General features: G+C 38.4%; 1 protein-coding gene across 2 annotated transcripts in view; it reads left to right on the plus strand.

The window, feature by feature from the left end:
* MYOM1 (myomesin 1) overlaps positions 1 to 22,468 on the plus strand; it is a 147,731-nt gene that overhangs the window by 66,587 nt on the left and 58,676 nt on the right. For both annotated transcript variants that reach the window (XM_045527395.1, XM_045527396.1), the window contains exons 12-17: positions 237 to 398; positions 5,304 to 5,445; positions 8,449 to 8,648; positions 11,009 to 11,065; positions 16,634 to 16,758; positions 21,956 to 22,139. In XM_045527395.1, the coding sequence (XP_045383351.1) occupies positions 237 to 398; positions 5,304 to 5,445; positions 8,449 to 8,648; positions 11,009 to 11,065; positions 16,634 to 16,758; positions 21,956 to 22,139 (870 nt within the window). The remainder of the gene's footprint in view (positions 1 to 236; positions 399 to 5,303; positions 5,446 to 8,448; positions 8,649 to 11,008; positions 11,066 to 16,633; positions 16,759 to 21,955; positions 22,140 to 22,468) is intronic.

Genomic DNA, 22,468 nt, shown 5'->3' on the forward strand with positions numbered 1-22,468 from the left:
AAATTAATTTTGCACCAGGCCCCTCTAAATTATATATCTGGCCCTGGTTCCCAAACTTTTGGTCTAGTATTTTTACTACTATAAACATAGCACAATGACTCAAAGTCCTAGAGACTTCCTCTAGTAATTAAATAGCTTTCAATATAGAAAAGTTTAAGGGAAAGGAATGGAGGGTGGGAAGAAGAAGGAAATAATGCAGGCAAAATAAGTTAATTTGCTTTTTTTTTAATTTTTAGGAGAACCTGTTTCTCCATCAAAATGGGTGCAAACAAACTGGAGTGGAGAACGGGCAACGCTGACATTTTCCCATCTCAACAAGGAAGATGAAGGCCTCTATACAATTCGTGTACGAATGGGAGATTATTATGAACAATATAGTGCTTACGTCTTTGTCCGAGGTAAGTCCTAGCAAAAAATAGAGCACCCAACAATATTTACCACATTGAGCCGAAGTCAATTTATCCGAACATGTTTTTGTAATGATGAAAGAGCCATTTCAAACTTCTTCCAGGTTACCTGGGCTAAGAATTTTAGTTTCTAGTAAAACTAGACCTAGTGTAAAAGGTGAACCCTGAAGGCACCAACCCATGGTTTCTAGACCATCTTACTGTCACTACTGTCAGGACTTTCCTCATCTTTAGTAAGCCACTAATATAGTTCCCTGCAGGTGTTTAAGTGGAGAAGCTAAATCCTAATAATACAGAAAGCCATCTCAGTTCACAGAAGCTGCCACAAAAGAGGCATGTATTATTTGGGGGCTTACCCTTTAATATGTATGTATTTAGGGAGCAAATTTATTATTTCATTCCAGGCCCCTTCTTTATAGCTTCAGTTTTGATAGGAAGCAACGGGCTACAACTTAATTCCTGAGACAAACCATAATTGTTGATTTTAGGAGTCTTTCTTTTTCTCAGTGGTGTCTTAAATAGATTGGCTATATACAAGTAGAATGTCATTTCTCCATGGGATCCCACTTTGGAAGACCCTTAACACTTTCAGGATACCAGGTAGTGTTCTGTGTTCTACTACATGATGGTCAGTCAGGTGCAGCCAGAAGAAAAGACACAGAAGAGGCTCAAGAAAACAAAGTTTATGGTACACACAGGTCCTAGAAACAGAAGGCACAGCAGGCCACACGGGAGAGCACCTGTGTCAGTCAGGAGGCAGAAGGGGCAGGAGCAAGGGGAGAGCTTAGACCATGCCCTTTATTGGAGTTTCTTGGGAAAGTCAAGGCAGGGCAAGTGAACAGTTTAAGATTGGCTAGTTCGAATAATTTTGGTGGGCTCTAAGCTATAGGTGTCGTCCCTAGTTGCCTGGTACCTGGCCAGGGGATGATTAAGACAGAGGGACATTCCCTCCTGGGTTACCTGGATTATATGGGCCAGACGAGGGGGTATGGCTTGGATTACTTAGTTTGCACATCAAAGGCATGCTCCCCACTGGGCCCTTTGCTACCTCTAAGAATTGGCTGTCCTCTGGAGGGGCAGTCTGCTGTCTCTTCTTGGCCAGAAAGGTTTTCAAGATGTAAAAGCACCCTAGTATTCAGAAAATTAAGGATATAAGCAATACAGGTGACCTTACTAATTTTTATCTCTCATGCACTAAATAGAATCATAAATTCATAGACATTTTGACCAAGATGGAACCTTAAAGGTCATCCAGATGTACTTAACTGGGATCCACAGACTCCCAAAGGGTCTATGATTAGAACTATTAATATATTTCAATGTAATTGGTTTTTTTATAATCTTATGTATTTTATTTTGTGTATTTAGAAGCATTATTCTCAGATGGGCCTCTAGGCTTTACCTATTTGTGAAAGGGGTCAATGGCACCAAAACTGTTAGGATTCCTATTCCATCTAACCCCCTAATTTTAAGAGGCAGAAACTGAGACTCAAAAAAAGTATGGTGATTTACCAAAAGCTTCAGTTAATTAGAAGCAGATGTGGAATAGGTTACAGGTCTTCTGATGCCTAACCAAGGCTTTTAATTAGGGTATGTGCTAAGTTGCTAAAATGAAACAACAACAAAAAGTTTATTTCTCTCCTTGATGTCAATCCAGAGGTAGAGGATGGTCCAGATGGCTTTACTCCACACGGTCATTCAGCATCCCAGGTCCCATCTACGTTGTTATTCCACAGTGCCTTGTGGTGCTGTCCCATGTTCCCTTCCAGCCAGAGTGGAGAGGCACAGGCAGATATTTATCATATGATAAATTTATGTTTAAATTTTTAAGTAACTGCCAAAGTTTTAAATATCTCATGTGTTTTTAAAATACTTTGTATCCATTGAGTTATATGAGGCTGTTTCAATGCATTGTTTTAGATATTTGTGCTGCTTAGAAAATAGCTTCCACAAGACAACGATCAGTGTACAAAGCACCATATGTCTGTAGAAACACATGGCAAAGAGCTATACATATTTAGCCAGGATTTTATTATTTAGATAATATATGTATTCATTGGGGAAAATAGATAATGTAAATTTAAAAAGAAATAAAGGAAAAAGAAAAGCCATCTATAAGACCACCCTCTAGAGATATTCAGTGTTGTCATTTTGTTGCATATTCTTCTAGGTTTTTATATATTCTTTCCTTCTCTTCCTCTCTCTCTCTCTCTCTCTGTCCCCCCTCTCTCTCTCACACACACACACACATACAGAAATAGAGAAATAATAAAGTGATGAAGGATGGTATAGAAATGTCATGAAAGAATTGAAAATGGCAAATAAGTATATGAAAAATTTTCACTAGTAATCAAAACAATGAAAATTGAAATGAGATAATGTTTTTATCTATCTATTGAAAAATTAAAAGACTTTTAAAAACCCACTGTGGTAGAGGCACGGAGAAACAGGCACTCCTATACATAGCTGGTGAGTGTAAATTGGTTCAACTTTTCTCGGGTTGTTTGCCATTGCATATCGAGAGCACACATTGCCAACAATTCTAGTTCTAGGATATAAGTGGACAGAGGTGAAAAAATGTTTGTATTGGAGAAAACTGGAAGAAATCTAGATATCCACCAATATGGGGGCTATAAAATAAAGTAGAATAGATGCTCCATGTGAACAATGCAGCATCACACAGCAATGAAAACTAATGCTATATACCTACATAGATTGATATGGAAATATATCAAGAGAAAAGTTTACCTGAAACTGTATAGTACAATCCCATTTTATTTAAAAAATAATCATTTCTGAGTTTATAAATAAAGAAAAAATATCTGGAAAGATTTAGGCCCATATGTTAGTGGTAGCTATCTCTGAATTATGGAATGAAAAGGGATTTTAACATATTTTTGATTATCATATTTTTATAAACGTGCTACTTTTACAATGAAGACAAAAAATAGAATTATATTTTCAAAAAAGTTGTCAGTAGTCTGTGTCAGAGGTCAAAATATAAAGAGTAGCAGGCTAGTCTTTGACCCAATTAATCAAACCTACAAAAAGTTTGGCTGTTTGGAGCGTTAGAAATTCATGATGCCTGAATGGGTACTGTGGGCCGGACATTGTGCAGCAGCTGCTGGAAGGCAAATACTATGTTCTGGTGCTTTGCAGTTATGCTTTTGTCATTCCAAGTATATTCCCCCCCCCTTATATTATAACTCCATAAGAGAAAGAATGATCCTTATTTTTTAACTTTTGCGTTTAGCACCTAGAAAAATACTGAATGAGTGAATGAACAAGTGAACGAATTGAATGCCTGAGTAATTTGAAAGGTTGTTAAGCCCACCCCAGTGAATGGTATATTCCAAGCAATGCTATAAAAATGTTGAAAAATGGCTCCCTGAATGCCTACCATCTGCCCGGCTCCTTTACAGTGTATTCCTTCCTGCTAGAGTGCATCTGTGCAATGGATGCTCGGCTAACTAAACTCTGCTCTATCAATGCAGGAGTTGCTGGTGGTTGTGCTATATAGGCTTTTTGCAAAAGGACATGGCTAGAGGTCACCAGCTATCCCCCTGGGGGCGGAGTAGCTTTCCAGCAGCACCTCCTGTGCTATTGAAGCACATCAGCCTCAGCACAGCCCCCTCCACTCCCGATCTGCTCTGCCTTTATCAGCAGCACCACCCTCGCCCATCCAGTGCTCTCAAATCCTGGAAGGAAAGAAGTTTCTCTGCACCAAAATGCTCATTTTCCTTTGTTTGCCATGCAGGGATTCTGCATAAAGTTTCAGGCACAATAATTTAGTTACATTCTCCTGTAGCACTTCTGCAGGAGCTATTTGCCTAGAGACACTTTCCTACTGGTTGGTGGGGCAAGAAACAGAATGTTCAAAATGCAAGTGACTTAATGCATACCTATTATATCCAGAAGTGTACAAATATTTCTGCCATGTCATGAGATGTCTTAGTAACTCACAAGAGTTACAGAAGTGTATATAGAGCGTAGGAAAAGAAAGTGTTTGTTCAGTCAACATGGGTGCTTTCCCTTGGGTGAGTGGCTCCTGCATGTCTCAGCCTCTTCTAACTCTGTCTATGAAAGCTTTGGTCAAATGCCAGGCGAATTGGCAACTGTGGACTCCCTGCCCCTGGGACCTTCCCTCTTGTCTTAATTATTCTCACTTAAAAGGTTACTAACTTGCATATTCTCATTCCCCTTCCTCTCCTAAAAACATCCCTGATTCACTAATTTAGCTGTGCCCAAGGGGACCACACGGTCAGGGGATCATGTTTCATAAATAGTCACTGTCCTCTGTTCCTTGCATTATCCTGGACTTTTACTAAACTCAGATAAACAAAGCTCAGATGTGAGTATTGCCTCAGAGGATCTTTAGTTCGGGAACAATCATTTGATTAAAACGAGTGTATTTCTTTCCCTTGCAAAATGGTGGTGTCTAGCATAGGGATGGGCAAAGGGCATAGTTCTTATTTTCTTACCGTTGTACCCAGAAGGGGCTGTTTGTCCCTCTTTGGAACCTTTCCTAGTTTACATTGCACAATCAATGTCGTAAGAACAGATTTTCTGGTAGAATTGACCTGTTGAATAGCAATCTCCCACATCTCCATATTAATTTTCTTTTGGAACATTTTGGGCAGCAAAGGTCATGAGGCAAAGGTCATGGGTTCTTTTTTGAGCCCTTTCTATTTTCTAATAGGATGTTCTTCCTACTGACGGTAAAAAACACACATGGTTATATTGGTATACAAATTATACGATCTGAGGCTTGCTCTACTGGGACCAAGATATAGCCACTGTGGTAGGTGATAGGGAATGTGTGCGCCGAGACCTCAGCCCGCCAAGCCGACAGAGAATGTCTGAGAAGGTTAACGGGATCTTTCTGTATCTCCACAGATGCTGATGCAGAGATTGAAGGAGCACCAGCCGCTCCCTTGGATGTGGTGTGTCTGGAGGCCAACAAAGATTATATCATCATCTCTTGGAAACAGCCAGCTGTAGATGGAGGCAGTCCTATTCTGGGATACTTTATTGATAAGTTAATGCTTAGTCTAACTTCAGTTAGAGTTATTTGGCCATAGAGATGCATGCTTGATTTCTCCCGTCATTTCTAGGCGAAATTTTTTCTTTTCTGGCCTTCCCCTTCTCTCTTTCTCTTTGTCTCTGTTTCTCTCTTCATCTCTCTCTTTATCTGAGTCTGTCTGTATCTATCTATCTATCTATCTCTCTCTATATATATACATATATATACACACCCACTCTTTATATCTATATCTATATGTTTATATCTATTTACCTACCAATTTGCATAAATTCCAGATGAATTCTTTGAATTTGACTACTAGCTCAAGTCACTAATTTGGAAAATACCATCAATTCATTTGCTATGAATTTGTATGCCTAATAGAGGCCACTTTGGAAATGAAATAGCTGATATTCAATATATTTAATGTCAATATTCTTAATATGTTGGTAATTTAAGAATATTGACTTTAGGAATACTAACAGAATCTTATTTATACCATGAGATGTAGTTTTAACTTATGCAAAGAAATAACAACAAAAATCAATAGTATTAAATTATACTCTAAGTCCTTGTTATTTACATTGTACAAAACATAAGCTCTGATATTTATAGTAACTTGGTTTTACACATTAATTATGAAGTGGGTTTGGACAACATAGGCAGCAAATTTAGATTATTGGCCTAAATGCATTGTTCTATGACTTTTGTTTCTTTTTTTTTTTTTGAGACAGAGTCTCGCTCTGTTACCTGGGCTAGAGTGAGTGCCATGGCGTCAGTCTAGCTCACAGCAACCTCAAACTCCTGGGCTTAAGCAATCCTACTGCCTCAGCCTCCGGAGTAGCTGGGACTACAGGCATATGCCACCATGCCCGGCTAATTTTTTTTTTTATATATATATTTTTAGTTGGCTAGATAATTCCTTTCTATTTTTAGTAGAGACGGGGTCTCACTCTTGCTCAGGCTGGTCTCGAACTCCTGACCTCGAGCAATCCACCCACCTCGGCCTCCCAGAGTGCTAGGATTACAGGCGTGAGCCACCGCTCCCGGCCTATGACTTTTGTTTCTATTCAAATAGTTGCTCCAATTCTCTTTTCATTTTTGAATGATGAAATATGATTGTAGAAACCACTAAGGACAGATAATCTGTATCACCATAGTACAATGGGTTTGTACCAAGGTGTATTTAACCACATATTTATAACAACAAGTAAATATACACCTATTAGTCTCAAAACTATCCAGAAAAATATCTGTACTGAATTATGTACTGTTTAACTATACACATGAAACAATGCTTCCACATTATTTCATTTAGTAATCATGAATTGTGAAGCTTTAGATAGATTCTTTTTCATGCTTTATTGTCTTTGGCAGATTTCCAAGGGATTTGCAAACTTTGATCAGTGAAAGACTAGGGACAATCAGAACATTTTGTTCCCCTTTTGCCTTAGTCATAATAAAAATATCCACATTGTGGCTAGTATTTATTAAGCATTTACTACGTGCATGGCAGCATGGCACTGTTCTGGACACTTTGCATTAATTAACCACTAACCCATAACCGCCCTTTGAGGTAGAACCTATTATTATAAGTAGCTGGCCCAAGACCACATGCCAGTGAGGAAACACTAAAGTCACTAAAGTCACACTGGTAGTAAGCAGCAGAACTAGAATTCAGATGCTAGCCTGGCTGTAGGTTTGTGCTCTTTCTACTCCAATATGCTGTAGAAGTGTCAGGAGCAGCAGCTCTCCACCGTTTTTTCTGCCCATGTGAGAGGAAGCATTCTCTAATACCACAGGGTCACCACAACAGTGTCTTCTCAGGGAAGAGGGCAAGTCCTGGAGGATCTCTGGAGATGGGGGTGGTTTGAAGAATTGTCCTAGCTCTCTCGGCTTCCACCTTCCCCACCATAGCAGCTACAGAATTTTTATAAGGGAAAGATTTAGGAGAAATGGATGAAGGCATGGGATTGAAGGCAGGGATTCAAGCTATGTTTAATAGCAGTTTACATTTCTCTAAGGAAAATGTCTATTGTCTAAATCAAAGAATGGAAGATGATAGTGAGGAAGGCAAGATAAACCCCCCACCTCAACCACCTTTGTACTGCCACCGGCAACCCGCGCCCCCATCAGAATTATTTGGAAATCATACATTTTGGACATAGAGCCATGTTGAGGAAATAATATGAACTAAAAGTGCAGTGCTTAGGTGTGAGTTACTTCATCCTAATGCTGTATAATTCAATCACACACTGAGCCCCTTAAGCTCGGTGGATCAGGCCAATAACGTGGTATGAGCTGTCATCTTTGTCTCCCAAGGAGTGACCCACTCCATCCCCAGGTACCAATTGCTGTAAGAGCACTCAATTAAAAATCAGCATTTCCAAGCACATATTCAAGCTTCCCCTGCCAGGCCTGGGAATCTCCCTGCCTCTCATCAGTCTCCTCTAGTAAAGAAACAAATGTATTACAGTAACCTCCTTGCCTCGCCTCCCACCCACACAGGGTGCAGTGACCATCCAGTGAGAAAATATGGTGAGCTGTTTTCCAAACTACAGTGTAAATAGGCATCCTTTAAGGTGCCAATTTTCTCAACAGTTCTTCTGTATTTAAAAGAAAATACCTAAGAAAGACAAAGAAGTCACTAAGGATAGAATTTTAAAGGCATCAGCCAGGGAGATGTTTGGGGGATCCTCTACCTAAGCTTCTCCAGTGTAAAGATTGCAAATACCTACCTGGTGCTTTCCCTCAACCCCCTAAACTCTTCTGCTTAGCACGTGAGGCTCCTTGATGCCTCCTTCTATGGGTTCAGGAAGGATCTGAGGCTTCTCTCCTCCTGTTAAAGAAGACACACTGCATTGGAGCGGGACGAGTGCCTACAGTTTAATAACCAGCTACGCTGAGATGGATATTTTACAGAGAGATCGGAAACATCTGGGTGGGTTTGCAGCTCTGGAGCTATTAATTTAGCCACACTTCTTTTAACGTCTTTGTCAATCACTCTGTTTTTCTTAGATGTGAGGTGGGCACAGACAGCTGGTCTCAGTGCAATGACACACCTGTGAAGTTTGCCCGTTTCCCAGTCACTGGACTGATAGAAGGTCGTTCCTATATATTCCGAGTCCGAGCTGTGAATAAAACTGGAATAAGCCTACCCTCTCGAGTCTCCGAGCCTGTGGCTGCTCTGGACCCAGCTGAGAAAGCTAGACTTAAAAGTAAGCACTTTTTATTTTTCAGGATCTTCCGTAAACCTTTTTAAAGTAACTGTTAAGAATAGGCTTCATTGCAAGGTTATTCCTCTCCCTTCCACTAGAGGGAGATGAGAATGAGAAATCCTTTTCTGATCAGACAATCCAAGCGGGGCTGGAGGGCACTCCAGAAAACACTGATTTATCCATTCTCTAAAGGGCTTTATTTTATTTTATTCAAAAACGTTTGTCTTGTTTAACTGAGTTCCAGGCATTGTGTGTGGAATGAAATATGGATACAAAGAGCCTGAAGAGCATTTTTATTCATGTTATTAATGTATACCAAATACAGTTTTCTTTCTGGCTCAAGGTCAATTTCTTAACCTTGAAGTCCACCCTTACAGCATTAATGTCTCAACACAGTAAGATTCTCTATATCAAAGGAAATACAGATTTACAACATTATAACTAATCTATATCTGAGTTTTCCTATTAGACAGTCAAAAATAATTTTTTCATATATTTGGCCTCCAAGTTTTTTTTTTTGTTTTGTTTTGTTTTTTTTTTGAGATAGAGTCTCACTTTGTTGCCCAGGCTACAGTGCCGCGGTGCCAGCCTAGCCCACAGCAACCTCAAACTCCTGGGCTCAAGCAATTCTTCTGCCTCAGTCTCCCGAGTACCTGGGATTACAGGCATGCACCACCATGCCCAGCTAATTTTTTCTGTATATATTTTTAGCTGTCCATATAATTTCTTTCTATTTTTAGTAGAGATGGGGTCTCACTCTTGCTTGGGCTGGTCTCGAACTCCTGAGTTCAAATGATCCGCCTGCCTCGGCCTCCTAGAGTGCTAGGATTATAGGCGTGAGCCACCGCGCTGGGCCTACCTCCAAGTCTTAATGTCAAAAAATGGTACATGAATTATGCTCTGCATTTGTTTTGTGGGAACCTGTACGGCATCTCCAATAATAGGGACCGTAAAATGACATTATATAATAAGAATTGCTGGGCCCGGCACAGTGGCCTGTGCCTGTAGTCCCAGCTACTCAGAAGGCTGAGGAGGATCGCTTGAGTCCAGGAGTTGAAGGCTGCAGTGAGCTGTGATTGCGCCACTGAACTCTAGCCCAGGCGACAGAACAAGACTCTGTCTCCAAAAGAAAAAATTAATAAAAAACAAATTGTCAGATAGTAACATTTCAGTCTATTCCAGACTTTTCAGCCTTGGCCCTATTGACATTTTAGGACAGTAATTCTTTGTTATGTGTGGGTGGAGGGGGTTGGAGGAGTGTATCCTGCATTGCAGCGTGCTTAGCAGCTCCTGTTGCCTCTACCCACTAGGTGCCAGTAGTGTCATGAAGACACTGCCAAATGTCCCCCGAGGAGTCCCCTGACTGAGGACTACTGGTCTATGCCATATTCACAGTGTTATTCCTTACCTTAAGCACATGTAATGGCATCATAAAAATTTAAGTAAAATAATGTCACCTTTTTCCTGTGACTGTTACTAATCAGACTCTCTGATTGCTCTCCAGTCACTTTTCACCAACCATCCAACTTCCCTCCCTCTTTCCTAAATTCCTAAATTTGCAAATTCCATCTCATATAGTCATTTACACCTCTGTTATAAATTCCAATCAAAATAAGATTTCTTGCAATTGAAAATAAGCTGTCTTCTTTATCACCTTTCTGTTTTTACACAAACTCAGACAAAAAGTCTCCTGATTAAAGCAGGAGTTGAATAATCTCTCTTTCTGATGTTTCTGCAATCACAGAAATGAATTTCCTCTTTAACTTTATACCAGTCTCATTTATTTCCCTTGCTCAGGGTCTCAACTGATTTCCTTTGTAAATAACGCTTTTCAAAGTGGAATGGGGGAAAACTGCTTTCACCGAACTTTGAGGCAGGATTAGCACCTCTGCTCCTCTTTCATCCTCATTGTGACAGATAAATAATGGCTGGGCTTACAATTGGTCTAGAAATATTTCTTCCAAACACATGCTATCTCTTAAGAAGGGATGAGAGAGACTGCATGTTTCAGGAGATCCTTATAGAACAGTCAAATGAGCATAGGTTACTCACCTTGCTTGTGTAAGTACAATTTCAGAAATGTCACCTCAGTCAGTCCTGATACTTGTGTCTTCCCTCTTTTCATCCTGATTGATCTGACTTGAGGTTTAGTTCAGCTTCTAGCACATCGTGAGTCCCTCAAGGAGAGGGGCTGTGTCCCCACAATACTCTATACATGCTTGATAAAATGGATTAGAAAAATACATAAGTCACCTAGTAACAAACCCATTTGTGAGTAATCTGGCCAGCTTGTCAATTTATCAGTGCAATTGAAACTGCGTTTGTGAATGTTTATGATTTTTGTATTTGTCTTTGTTCAGGTCGCCCTTCAGCACCCTGGACTGGACAGATCATTGTCACTGAAGAGGAACCTTCAGGTAAAAACTCTGGTTTCCCCAGATACTACTGCCGATACTTTGCTGTGCAGTTTAGCTTTTCTTGTAGAGGGTACAGTGTATACTATTTAAGATGTTTGGGAAAGAACATTCTAAAATATTTTTAGATCATAAGTAACTTATGTTGTTGGAGAATCATATTTTATTTTTAAAGCTATATTCAGATGTAATTGTACAGTAAACTGCACATATGTAAACTGTGCAATTTGATAAATTTTACATGTGTATGCATCTATGAAACTATCACTCATCTGCTTACTGTCACTATAGTTTGGACTGTCCAGAATTTTAGATAAATGGATCATACTCATTTTTGTCTAATTTCCTTTACTCAGCATAATTATTTTGAGATTTATCCATGTTGATTGATGTATGTATCAATTAATTCCAATTTATTTATACATGCACCCTTGAAAGCTTCTATGAACATTAAATGTTTGCTTATAGACATATGTTTTCATATCTCTTTGATAAATACAAAAGAGTTGAATGGATGGATTACATAGTAGGTGTATATTTAATTTTTAAAGGAATTGCCAAGTGTTTTCCAAAATGATTATACCATTTTACATTCCCATCAGCATTATATGAGAGTACCAGTTACTCCATATTGTCACTAATACTTGGTACGGTCAGTTTACATGTTTGGTTTTCTATTTCAATTGTTTAAAAGAGCTTGTGTGAACTTTTATTTTTCTCTTAAATGTTTTGTTGAATTTACCAGCAGAGCCATCTATGCTTAGAGTTTTTTTGTGGGAAGGTTTCATGCTACAAATTCAATTTATTTAATAAATTTAGGGCTATTCAGTTTATTTCCTTTTTCTTGAGTAAGCTTTGATAATTTTTGTCTTTCAAGGAATTCATTTATTCATAAAGTTCATATTTTCTTATTATCCTTTTAATAGCTGCAGAATTTGTAGTGATGTCCCTGTTCTCATTCCTGATATTTGTGTCTCACCTCTTTTTGTCAATTTTATTGATATTCTCAAAGACAGAGCTTTTGCTTCCATTGATTTTCTGTATTGTTTTTCTGTTTCAAATTTTATTCGTTTCTGTTCTTATCTTTATTATTTCATTTCTTCTGCTTATTTGAGTTTAATTTGCTGATCTTTTTCTAGTTTCTGAAGGTAGAAGCTGAGGCCATTATTGTAAGATCTTTCTTCTTTTGTAATGTTGGCATGCAATGCTATAAATTTTCTTCTAATTAGTTTGTTAGCTATATCTCACACATTGTGATCTATTTTATTTCATTTTTATTATGTTTAAAATACTTTCTAGTTTCTTTTGATATCTTCCTTGATACATGGGTTATTTGAAGTGTGTTATTTAGTTATTAAATATTTGGAGATTTCCCAGATATCTTTCTCTTATTGATTTCTAATTTAATTCTACTATAGGAATTAAATAGAACATATTAACATTTTGTATGACTGAAATCCTTTTAGAGTTACATAAAACTAATGGCCCAGAGAAAATGTCTATCTTGGTAAATATTCAGTGTGCACTTGAAAAGAACTGTATTCTGCTATTGTTAAGTTCTATAAATGTTAATTAGGTCAAGTTAGTTGACAGCATTGTTCAAGTCTTTTGCATCCTTAATGATTTTCTATCTACTTGTTCTATGAATTGAGAGAGTAGTGATGAAATATATAATTAATGGTGGATTTATCTATTTCTTGCAGTTCTACCAAATTTTGCTTCATGTATTTTGAGACCTGTCATTAGATGCATTAACATTTTTATTGTCATACCCTCTTAGGAATTGACTGCTTTATTTTGGAAAATGACTCCTTTTATCCATGATAATGTTTTGCTTGGAAATCTACTTTGATTTTAATATAACTATTCCAGGCCGGGCGCAGTGGGTCACGCCTGTAATCCTAGCACTCTGGGAGGCCGAGGCAGGAGGATCGCTTGAGGTCAGGAGTTCGAGACCAGCCCAAGCAAGAGCGAGACCCCATCTGTACTAAAAAACAGAAAGAAATTATCTGGAGAACTAAAAATATATAGAAAAGATTAGTCAGGCATGGTGGCACATGCCTGTAGTCCCAGCGACTTGGGAGGCTGAGGCAGAAGGATTGCTTGAGCCCAGGAGTCTGAGGTTGCTGTGAGCTAGGCTGATGCCACGGCACTCTAGCCAGGGCAAAAGAGTGAGGAAACTGTCTTCAAAAAAAAAAAATTTAAAAAAAAATATATATATATATATAACTATTCCAGCTTTCTTTTGATTAGTGTTAGCATGGCATATTATTTCCATCCTTTTACTGTTATCCTAGGTATGTCTTTATATTTAAACTGTGTTTCTTATAGGCAGCATATTATTGGGTCTTGCTTTTTTATCCAATTTGATAATCTTTGCCTTTTAACTGGGTGTTTTAACCATTTACATTACATTTCATGTGATTATTGGTATGGTTGTATTTAAATCTATAATCTTGCTGTTTGTTTTCTATGTATCCCATCCATTTGTTTCCTTTTTTTTTTTTTAACTTTCTATTGGATTGAGCATTTTTAGTTTTACCATTTTATATATATTATCCCATTGGTTATAATTCTCTGTTTTGCTTTTTAGTCATTTAGAATTTGTAATATGCATCTTTTCACAGGCTACCTTCAAGTAATGTTATGTTACTTCATGCGTAATATAAGAACTGACAACAGTATTATTCCATTTCCCCCTCTTAGCCTTGGTGCTGTTATTGTTATACATTTTATTCATATATATAAAATAAACTACAAAATACAATATTATTATTTTGACTGTAGTCATGTATCTTAGAAATTTAAAAAGAAAAAAGTTTGTAATATTTACTCACATTTTTACCATTTGTGTTGCTTTTCATTTCTTTGTGTAGATCCATATTTCCATCTGATATGACTTTCTTTCCACCTGAAGTACTTTCTTTAACATTTCTTGTAGGGAAGTTCTGCTGATTAGGACTTATTTTATCTTTTGTATATCTGAAAAAGTTTCTATTTCACCCTCATTTTTTAAATATATCTTCACTGAGTATAGAATTCTAGGTTGACAGTTTTTTCTTTCGGTGCTTTAAGAACTTGGTCCATCATAATTCAGACCTGCACTATGAGAATAACTGCTTGTCATTCTTATCTTTATTCTTGTTATTCTTATTTTTACTCTTATTTATGTGTAATGTGTCTTTTTTTCTGTATCTGCTTTTAAGATATTCTCTTACTCACTGGTTTTAAAAATTTGATTCCCATTTGCATTTGTGTAGTTTTTTTTTCATATATCTTGAGCTTAGGGTTTGCAAGTTTCTCTGATCTGTGGGTTTGCAGTTTTCCTACAGATTTGCAAAATTTTTATCATTATTTCTTTAAATATTTTTTCCTGTACCTCCCTCACTCCCCCTCTCTCCTCAGGAAATCTATATTTTACATAATCCTATAGCTCCCTCTCTTCTCTACTTTAGGAACTTCAACCACAGGCCACTTGAAACCATTTGAAATCAGCCCAAACTCTCTGATGTTTGTGTTCATTTTTCCTTTCAGTCTTTTTTCTTTCACCATTTCATTTTGGGTTGTTTCTATTGCTGTGTCACTAAGTTTACTAACCTTTTTCCTCTTCAGTGTCTCACCTGCTGTGAATTCCAGCTAAAGTTCTTTGTTTGTTTGTTTTGAGACAGGGTCTCATTCCATTGCCCTAGGCTAGAGTGCAGTGGCACCATCATAGTACACTGCAGACTTGAACTCCTGTCCTCAAGTGATCCTCCTGCCTCAGCCTCCCAAAGTGTTGGAATTACAGGTGTGAGCCATCACACCCAGCCTAGCCAATGTATTTTTCATCTTAGATTTTGTAATTTTCATCTCTAGAAGTTCAGTTTGGATCATTTTTATATTTTCCATGTCTTTAACATATTCAATCTTTATCCTCTTGAACATATGGAACATATTTATAACTGTTTTTATGTTTTTGTCTACTAATTGTTATTCAGTAATTCATAGATGATACTACTACCATCTGTAGCATTTCAGGTTTTGTTTCTATTGATTGATTTTTCTCCTCATAATGGATTGTATTTTCCTGCTGCTTTACATACTTGGTAGCTGTTATTAGATGCCAGACATTGTTTGGTGCTAGATATTTTTGTATTTCTAGAACACTCTTGACTTTTGTTCTGGGAGAACAATTTGATCCTTTCAAGACTTGCTTTTGTTAGGCTGCAGGGAGTGCAACCAGTGGATGGGGAGCTGGGGGGGGGGCGGTGGACCTGTGAGACTGGGCTTTTATTAAGGTCCACAGGTGTTATTGCTTAGGCTTTCCCACAGGGTTTGTGGATTGACTAATTTAAAGAAAACACACAGAAAGGAGGAACTTGTTTACATGATTCTGGTGTTGACCATCAGGTTTTAGCATGTTTAGCACCTGAGGTATGTTGGTTTTTGGGTCAGTGGGATGAGGAAGAAGCAGGCTATATCGCATACAACCACATGGAAAGGGGGAGTTTTAAGTAGGTCAAAGGTGACCAGGTACAACTGGGTTCCAAACAACTTATGTCAAACCTAAAAATAAATACTGAGGCAGCAACTATGTTAAGCAAATTTATGACACACATTTATCAAATAAAAATATAGGCACACCCTCTATCCTATCTGACAACCTTAACTGGGTATAAAATTAAAGTTCTGAGGCCAGGTCAGAAGTATTAGGGCAAAAGCAAGGATAGACTTCCAGAAGCACCCAGACCCTAGAAGTCCCAGAGCATCTAGAGTTTAGGGCCAAATGAACCCTCTGAAAGCAGGGTTTTTAACCTGGCTCAGAGATGAAAACAAGGTGACGCACAGATTCCTATGAGCATATAGGCAGGAGCCAAGGTCCTAGTGGAGTTGGACATACAATTATAGTTATAGTAATGCTGCTCTTAGCAAGCAGGGAGTGAGGAACTTGGAGTACATAGATGCCAGAGGTCAAGGTAAAAGTAAGTGGCTCAAGGCCAGAGGGTAGAACAGAAATATAAACTCTACTGAAAACTAAAGGACACACCAAGGGAGTCAGGAGAATACACTGGAAATACCAGTACCAATAAAGGAATGACAAATATTTGCTTCATCTAGGAAGCTTTTCATATGTTTTTCTACTAAAACTGGGAATAAATCATGAGATAGAGCCAGACAGTATCATATTATTTCACCACATCTGGTAGACTTTGACACAGAAATCAAACCCTATCACCTCATGACACATTCTTGACCTCATTGTGCTCTTCCTCATGTCCTTTAGCACATGAGCACACACTGCCTGTGCTACTTAGTCAACTTCTTGTTTTACCAACTCGGTTGTAAACTAGTCAAAGATAAGAACAGTATCCAGGTTCCTTAGCTCTGTATTCTAAATGCTTAATGCCATTTGAATGATTGAATGAGTGATGAATGAATGATGTTTAGGAAGATTTTTAGCGATAACACATTTCTTTATACTGTGGAGCAATAATTAACTCTTCCTCCAGGAGGAGAGAAGCATCTCATGGCTCTCTGAGTATGATGGGCTACCTGAAATGTGTGCTCCTCAATTTCTTTGTTGTTTTTCAGAGGGTATTGTTCCTGGGCCCCCCAGAGACCTCTCTGTCACCGAGGCTACCCGCAGCTATGTCGTGCTCAGCTGGAAGCCCCCTGGCCAGCGTGGCCATGAGGGCATTATGTACTTTGTTGAAAAGGTAAGACTCCAGAATCAATGCTACCTCATGCCACTTTCTATAAAGATTTCTTTAAAGAAGTAGAATTAAATTTCCAGAGACAAGTGGAGTGAGGGAGGAGGAGGGAGGATGTCCTGAACTCTTTTAAGTCCGTATAAACTGTGAACTCCCTCCACAGAAAAACGTATATCACACAGAATTCTGCCTTAAAGTTAGGGGGTTTATGGATCGCCAAGACTCACCCATAGACTCCTAAGAGGTCCACAGACCCAGAATCATAACCCCTATAAGAAGAGCAATGTTTCTGAAACGGTAGACTACCCTTACGGCAATATTTTCTAGAGACTTTCTTGTCTCCCTTGCTGTGGTAATGGTTTTTCATCTCTCTGCCACTTGTCCTTCTGTAGGAAGGCATGAACATCAATGAGGCTAGATGGGAGAGAGGAAAGGAGTCAAGGACAGCAAGCCCTAGGCCTCCGTGCTTCCCCCAAATATCTTACAATTATGTTGGGGATACATTAGAGAACATTAGAGAGGACAGCATACAATGAAGGCCTAGAATGGGTGGAATGGATGAGAATGATGTGTGCCTTAATCATATACCCATAGGGGAGTCATGATAAGCATTAATACCCAGGAAATGGAGAAGACCTGGACAGGACATTATTTGGGGGGACTGACCCAGCCACAAGTGCAGAAACAGAAGAGCCTGCCAGGCAAGGCACAGGTCTAAGGGGCACTAGAAGTCCTTGGCTAACAGGATCCTGGCTACTGGAAAAAGCATGTTCAAAGAGAATTTGCTTAAAATGAGGTTCAAAATCCATTTGTTAGGAAAGTTTTTATGGCCGGGCGTGGTGGTTCACGCCTGTAATCCTAGCACTCTGGGAGGCCAAGGCGGGTGGATTATTTGAGCTCAGGAGTTCGAGACCAGCCTGAGCAAGAGTGAGACCCCGTCTCTACTAAAAATAGAAAGAAATTAGCTGGACAACTGAAAATATATAGAAAAAATTAGCTGGGCATGGTGGTGCATGCCTATAATCCTAGGTACTTGGGAGGCTGAGGCAGGAGGATTGCTTGAGCCCAGGAATTTGAGGTTGCTGTGAGCTAGGCTGATGCCACAGCACTCTAGCCTGGGCAACAGAGTGAGACTCTGTCTCAAAAAAAAAAAAAGAAAGAAAGTTTTTATTAGGATATAATTGAGAAAATGAAACAAGTTTATTTTATCCTATATATAAGATGTAAGAACACTTACATTTTTATTGATAGCAATGCACCATTTTTTTAGAACAATAAATGAAACAAGTGTTCATACTTTTAAATTTTATCTTTATGAAATAGTGGGATAGCATGAAAAAGTATCATTTACTTTACATTTTACTTTCATAGCAAAATCATAGCAAGGATTGTTTTTTACAAAACTATGGAGCTCAATTAATTTTCCTAAAAGTCTCTCTCTTTTATTCTTAATACTATTCTGATCATTCATTCAATTGTAAAACACCTATTAAGTTATCTTCCCTGACAATTATTGCAAGAGAATAGATTTCATAGGTATATAGGTGTATGCAACCATCTGCAAATTAGGTAACAACACAAAGACAATATGCAAAACTCTTTGAGCTGCATTCCTCATTTCCTTCTTATCCCTTGAAAACTGGTAATGATAAATCCATCATCTCTTCAACATGCAATATGGACATCTTCCAAGAGAGTCTGGATGTATGAAAATAATACTAAAAATTTACATTTTTATTGTCATATTTTCTAGATATTAGCCTCAAATAAAATATAATGAGTAGCATTCTAAGCTTTTTAAAAAAAAAAAATAGAGGGCAAGACTACAGTGATAGATAAATGTTCCCTTCCCGGTGTGTTTAATATCTACCCCCCACTGAATCTCTGAAACACTCCACAGGAAGAGGTTCTGAATAACTTTTGTGATAGTAATTACCATCTTTCCTATAATAGTGACATGTAACAACCTACTTCTGAGACATTTTCTTTAGATGAGTCAACTTTGGCTTCTGTTGAACATTTCCACTGATTGCATAAACTCTGATTTCTCCATGAAAGTCTATAACCTCTCTAGACCTAACTACGTATGAGTCTGTGAATAAAAACTTAAATATTCTTCTACCTGCACACTTGTTTGTATGGAATAGGAGGGGACATTTACAAGCATTGAGTAGAGAGGCCTGTACAGAGCACAGAACACCCAGGATGTTGAGGTATTGGGGATGCAGAACACATGCAGAGACCTGGGCTACGTTTACAGAACTACCCAAATGTCAAACTACTCTGAGCTGAGTCTAACATTATTTCTGATGAACCACTTCTGATACGTTGATCTTTCTGAATGGAAATGGTTCACCTGCTCTTGTCCCGTGGTGTGTTTCTGTCCCCAGGATGTCCATGCGCCCTGCAGTGCTGCCTCTTGGGCTACCCCTGTGATTGTTCCTCCTCACAGCATGTCTGTGAGCCCCGAAACGGGTGGAACTGAGGGTTTATGAGCAAGGGAATCAGACAAATCAGACTTTGGCACTCCCAGCCTCCCTATCCTACTGTGTTCTTTTCAGCCCCAAATTTTTCCTGAGGTGTCTATGTCTTAAGCTCTTTTTCTCACTCCCCTACCAAAAATGTGGTCATGTCAGGGACAATGACCGTATCACATGCTAACAGCAGGAATGTAAATAGCACTGTTGTAAGCAGTCCACTCGTGTTAACCCACTTAATTCTTACAGTAACCTTATGAGATAAAGACTTTTATTTTCATCATGCCTATTTTGTAAATGAGGAAACTGAGCCATCAGTGGGATATATAATTTATCCAAGGTCACCCAGCTGAGGCAGAGCTGGGATTTGAACCCAGGCAGTCTGGTACAGGTCCATAAATCCAGCTGTTACGCTGGGCTGCCTTTCAGTCTTCCCAAGCCTAAGTCTTCTCTGGAGAACTTTGATAATCACACAATACCACCTCCATAATACCTACTTCATAGCATAGTTGAGCAGATTAAAAAGTTGTAATGCTTACAGAGTTCTTAGCACAGTGAAAGGCAGCTGTTATTTTTATTATGAAAGTATAAATGACTGATAATTGTTTAAGTATTCCCCGGGGGTGAGGGGAGTAATATGTCAAAATGAATCAAAGCCATAAATGAAAGGATTAAAGGTCCCTCAGTGGGCAGCAGATTGTGCTACTTCTCCCCACTCACACACAAGTGACCCTTTATCCTAAAAGACATTGCGAGGAAGTTTAGAGGTTACCTTGTTGAATTTGCTCATTTTGCAGATGATGAAACTGAGACCAGGAGTATTCATGTGACTTCCCAGAGTTATGCAGCTTGTTATTAACACAGCTGGGACCATGTCCTCACCTCCATGACATGTCGCCTCCCACTTCAAGTCAATGGAGTGTATGCTGAGTGATGTACTAGTAAACTTCAGTCCCGAAAATGTGTTATCCTGACAGCTGGCAGTCTGTCACAAAATTTGGATTCCTGTAAAAGTCTTTCAAAATGGTTAAAAAGTTTGGTAGCAAAATCAGGCAAGAGTATCTAAATTTCTGCTTCCACCAACCTTGGGCAGAATTGGAAGTTAGAATAGAAGGACAAAGGATGGCTGAAGACATTTTCTGACAGTTTTCTTACTATATCCCCTGCCAAAGGTCAAATATATACCACATCCTTATAGTCAAGGATTTCCAAGTCACTCTACATCATTTTAATTGTAAGAATAGAACCTTTTAAAATTAGTTTTCCCATTAATTATTCCAAAATTTGGGGCAAAAAAGACCTGTTTTTAAAATCTGGTTTTTTATTGATGCATAGTAAGTATACCTATTTTGGAGTACATGCAATATTTTCACACATGCATACAATGTGTAATGATCAAATTAGGGTAACTGGGATATCCATCACTTCAAACATTTATCATTTCTTTGTGATGAGAACATTCCAAATCTTCTTTTCTAGCTATTTCAAAATATACAATAAATTATTGATAACCATAGTCACCCTACTGTGCTATCAAACACTAGAACTTATTCCTTCTATCTAACTGTTTGTACCCATTATCCAACCTTTCTTCGTCCTCCTGCCCCCTTCTTAGCTTCTGGTAACCATGATTCTCCTCTCTACCTCCATGAGATCAACTTTTTTAGCCCCCACATATGAGTGAGAACACGTGATATTTGTCTTTCTGCTACTGGTTTATTTCACTTAATATTATGATCTCTAGTTATATCTGTGTTGCTGCAAATAACAAAGATTTTGCTCATGGCTTAATAATATTCCATTGTGTATATGTACCCCATTTTCTTTATCCATTTCTTCATTGATGGACACTTAGGTTGATTCTATATCTCGGCTATTATGAATAATGCTAAGATAAACATGGGAATGCAGATATCTCTTCGACATACTGATTTCCTTTCTTTTGGGTGTGTATCCAACAGTGTGATGACTGGATCATACGATAGAAGAACATCTTCTTTATCTTTCATTCGTTCATTCATTCATTCAGAAAAAAAGAGAAGTTGATTATCTACTATGTGCCAGACACAATTCTAGGCTCTGGGGTAAAGTGGTAAACAACACAGTTCCCTGAAGTCATAGAATTTGCTCTTCGGTGAAGGAGACAACAAATAAATAATTTAATTTCAAATAGTAATAAGCATTTTGAAGAAAAATAAGGCAGGCTAAGGGATAAAGAGTGATAAGAAAAGAGCAAAGGATTCTTTTACATTGGTGATGGGGAGGAGGTGGTCAAGAGGGCCTTTCTGAGGAGAGGGTATTTAGCACAGACCTGAACGATGTTATGAGTCATTCAATAACACTCTATTAAAATAATACAGTTTATGACAATGTAATGGAAATGTAAGTATCAAACACAGCACATTAAATTTAATTACCTACCCTAAGAATTAGAAAAATACCGAACCCCAAACTATCCTCAAAATAAAGACTTCTCTAAGTATATCAATGATCTTACTTAGTTAACAAAGGAAGTGAGGTATTAAAGTAGCATATTTGTCAAACAATACAAAGCCATACTTGATTAGAGAATCCTATAGACTCTGGATGCCTGGTTCCTCGTTTGCTCCAAATCTATTCTCTAGTCCAGCTTGTGTAAAGGGAGTAGCGTGTTGGCAGGAGATGCCCAGCCTAGAGTTCCTGTGTGCTTGCCGTGCTTTCACTGGGTTTCCCTGTTCTTGCTGCAGTGTGAGGCAGGAACAGAAAATTGGCAGCGGGTGAACACGGAGCTCCCGGTGAAGTCTCCCCGCTTTGCTCTGTTCGACTTGGCTGAGGGGAAATCCTACTGTTTCCGCGTCCGCTGTTCTAATTCCGCAGGAGTTGGGGAACCCTCAGAGGCAACAGAGGTGACCGTGGTAGGGGACAAGCTTGGTAAGTGTAGAGTTAGGTTAAGCAACTGTAAACCTATCTTACTTCAAGAGAAAATTTCAGAGCAAGAATCTAATTAGTAGACATATATAGTATGCATCTTTGTATAGTCATATGCATACATATTATCAGAAGTAAAAATGGTGACATTCTTCTTACATTTTATACATGTAACACATTGACTGCAACAGTAGAAAAAAAATTTTTTTCCCTTGGGGCCATGGTGTTTTATTAAGAAAATAGAATAAAAACTTCAAAAACAAAATGATCCTTTCTAATATAATGAAAAATGTAATGAAAAACAAAATTTATTGACTTCTATTCATTTAATG

This window comes from Lemur catta, chromosome 16 (genome assembly GCF_020740605.2).
Source record: "Lemur catta isolate mLemCat1 chromosome 16, mLemCat1.pri, whole genome shotgun sequence".
Taxonomy (NCBI): Eukaryota; Metazoa; Chordata; class Mammalia; order Primates; family Lemuridae; genus Lemur; species Lemur catta.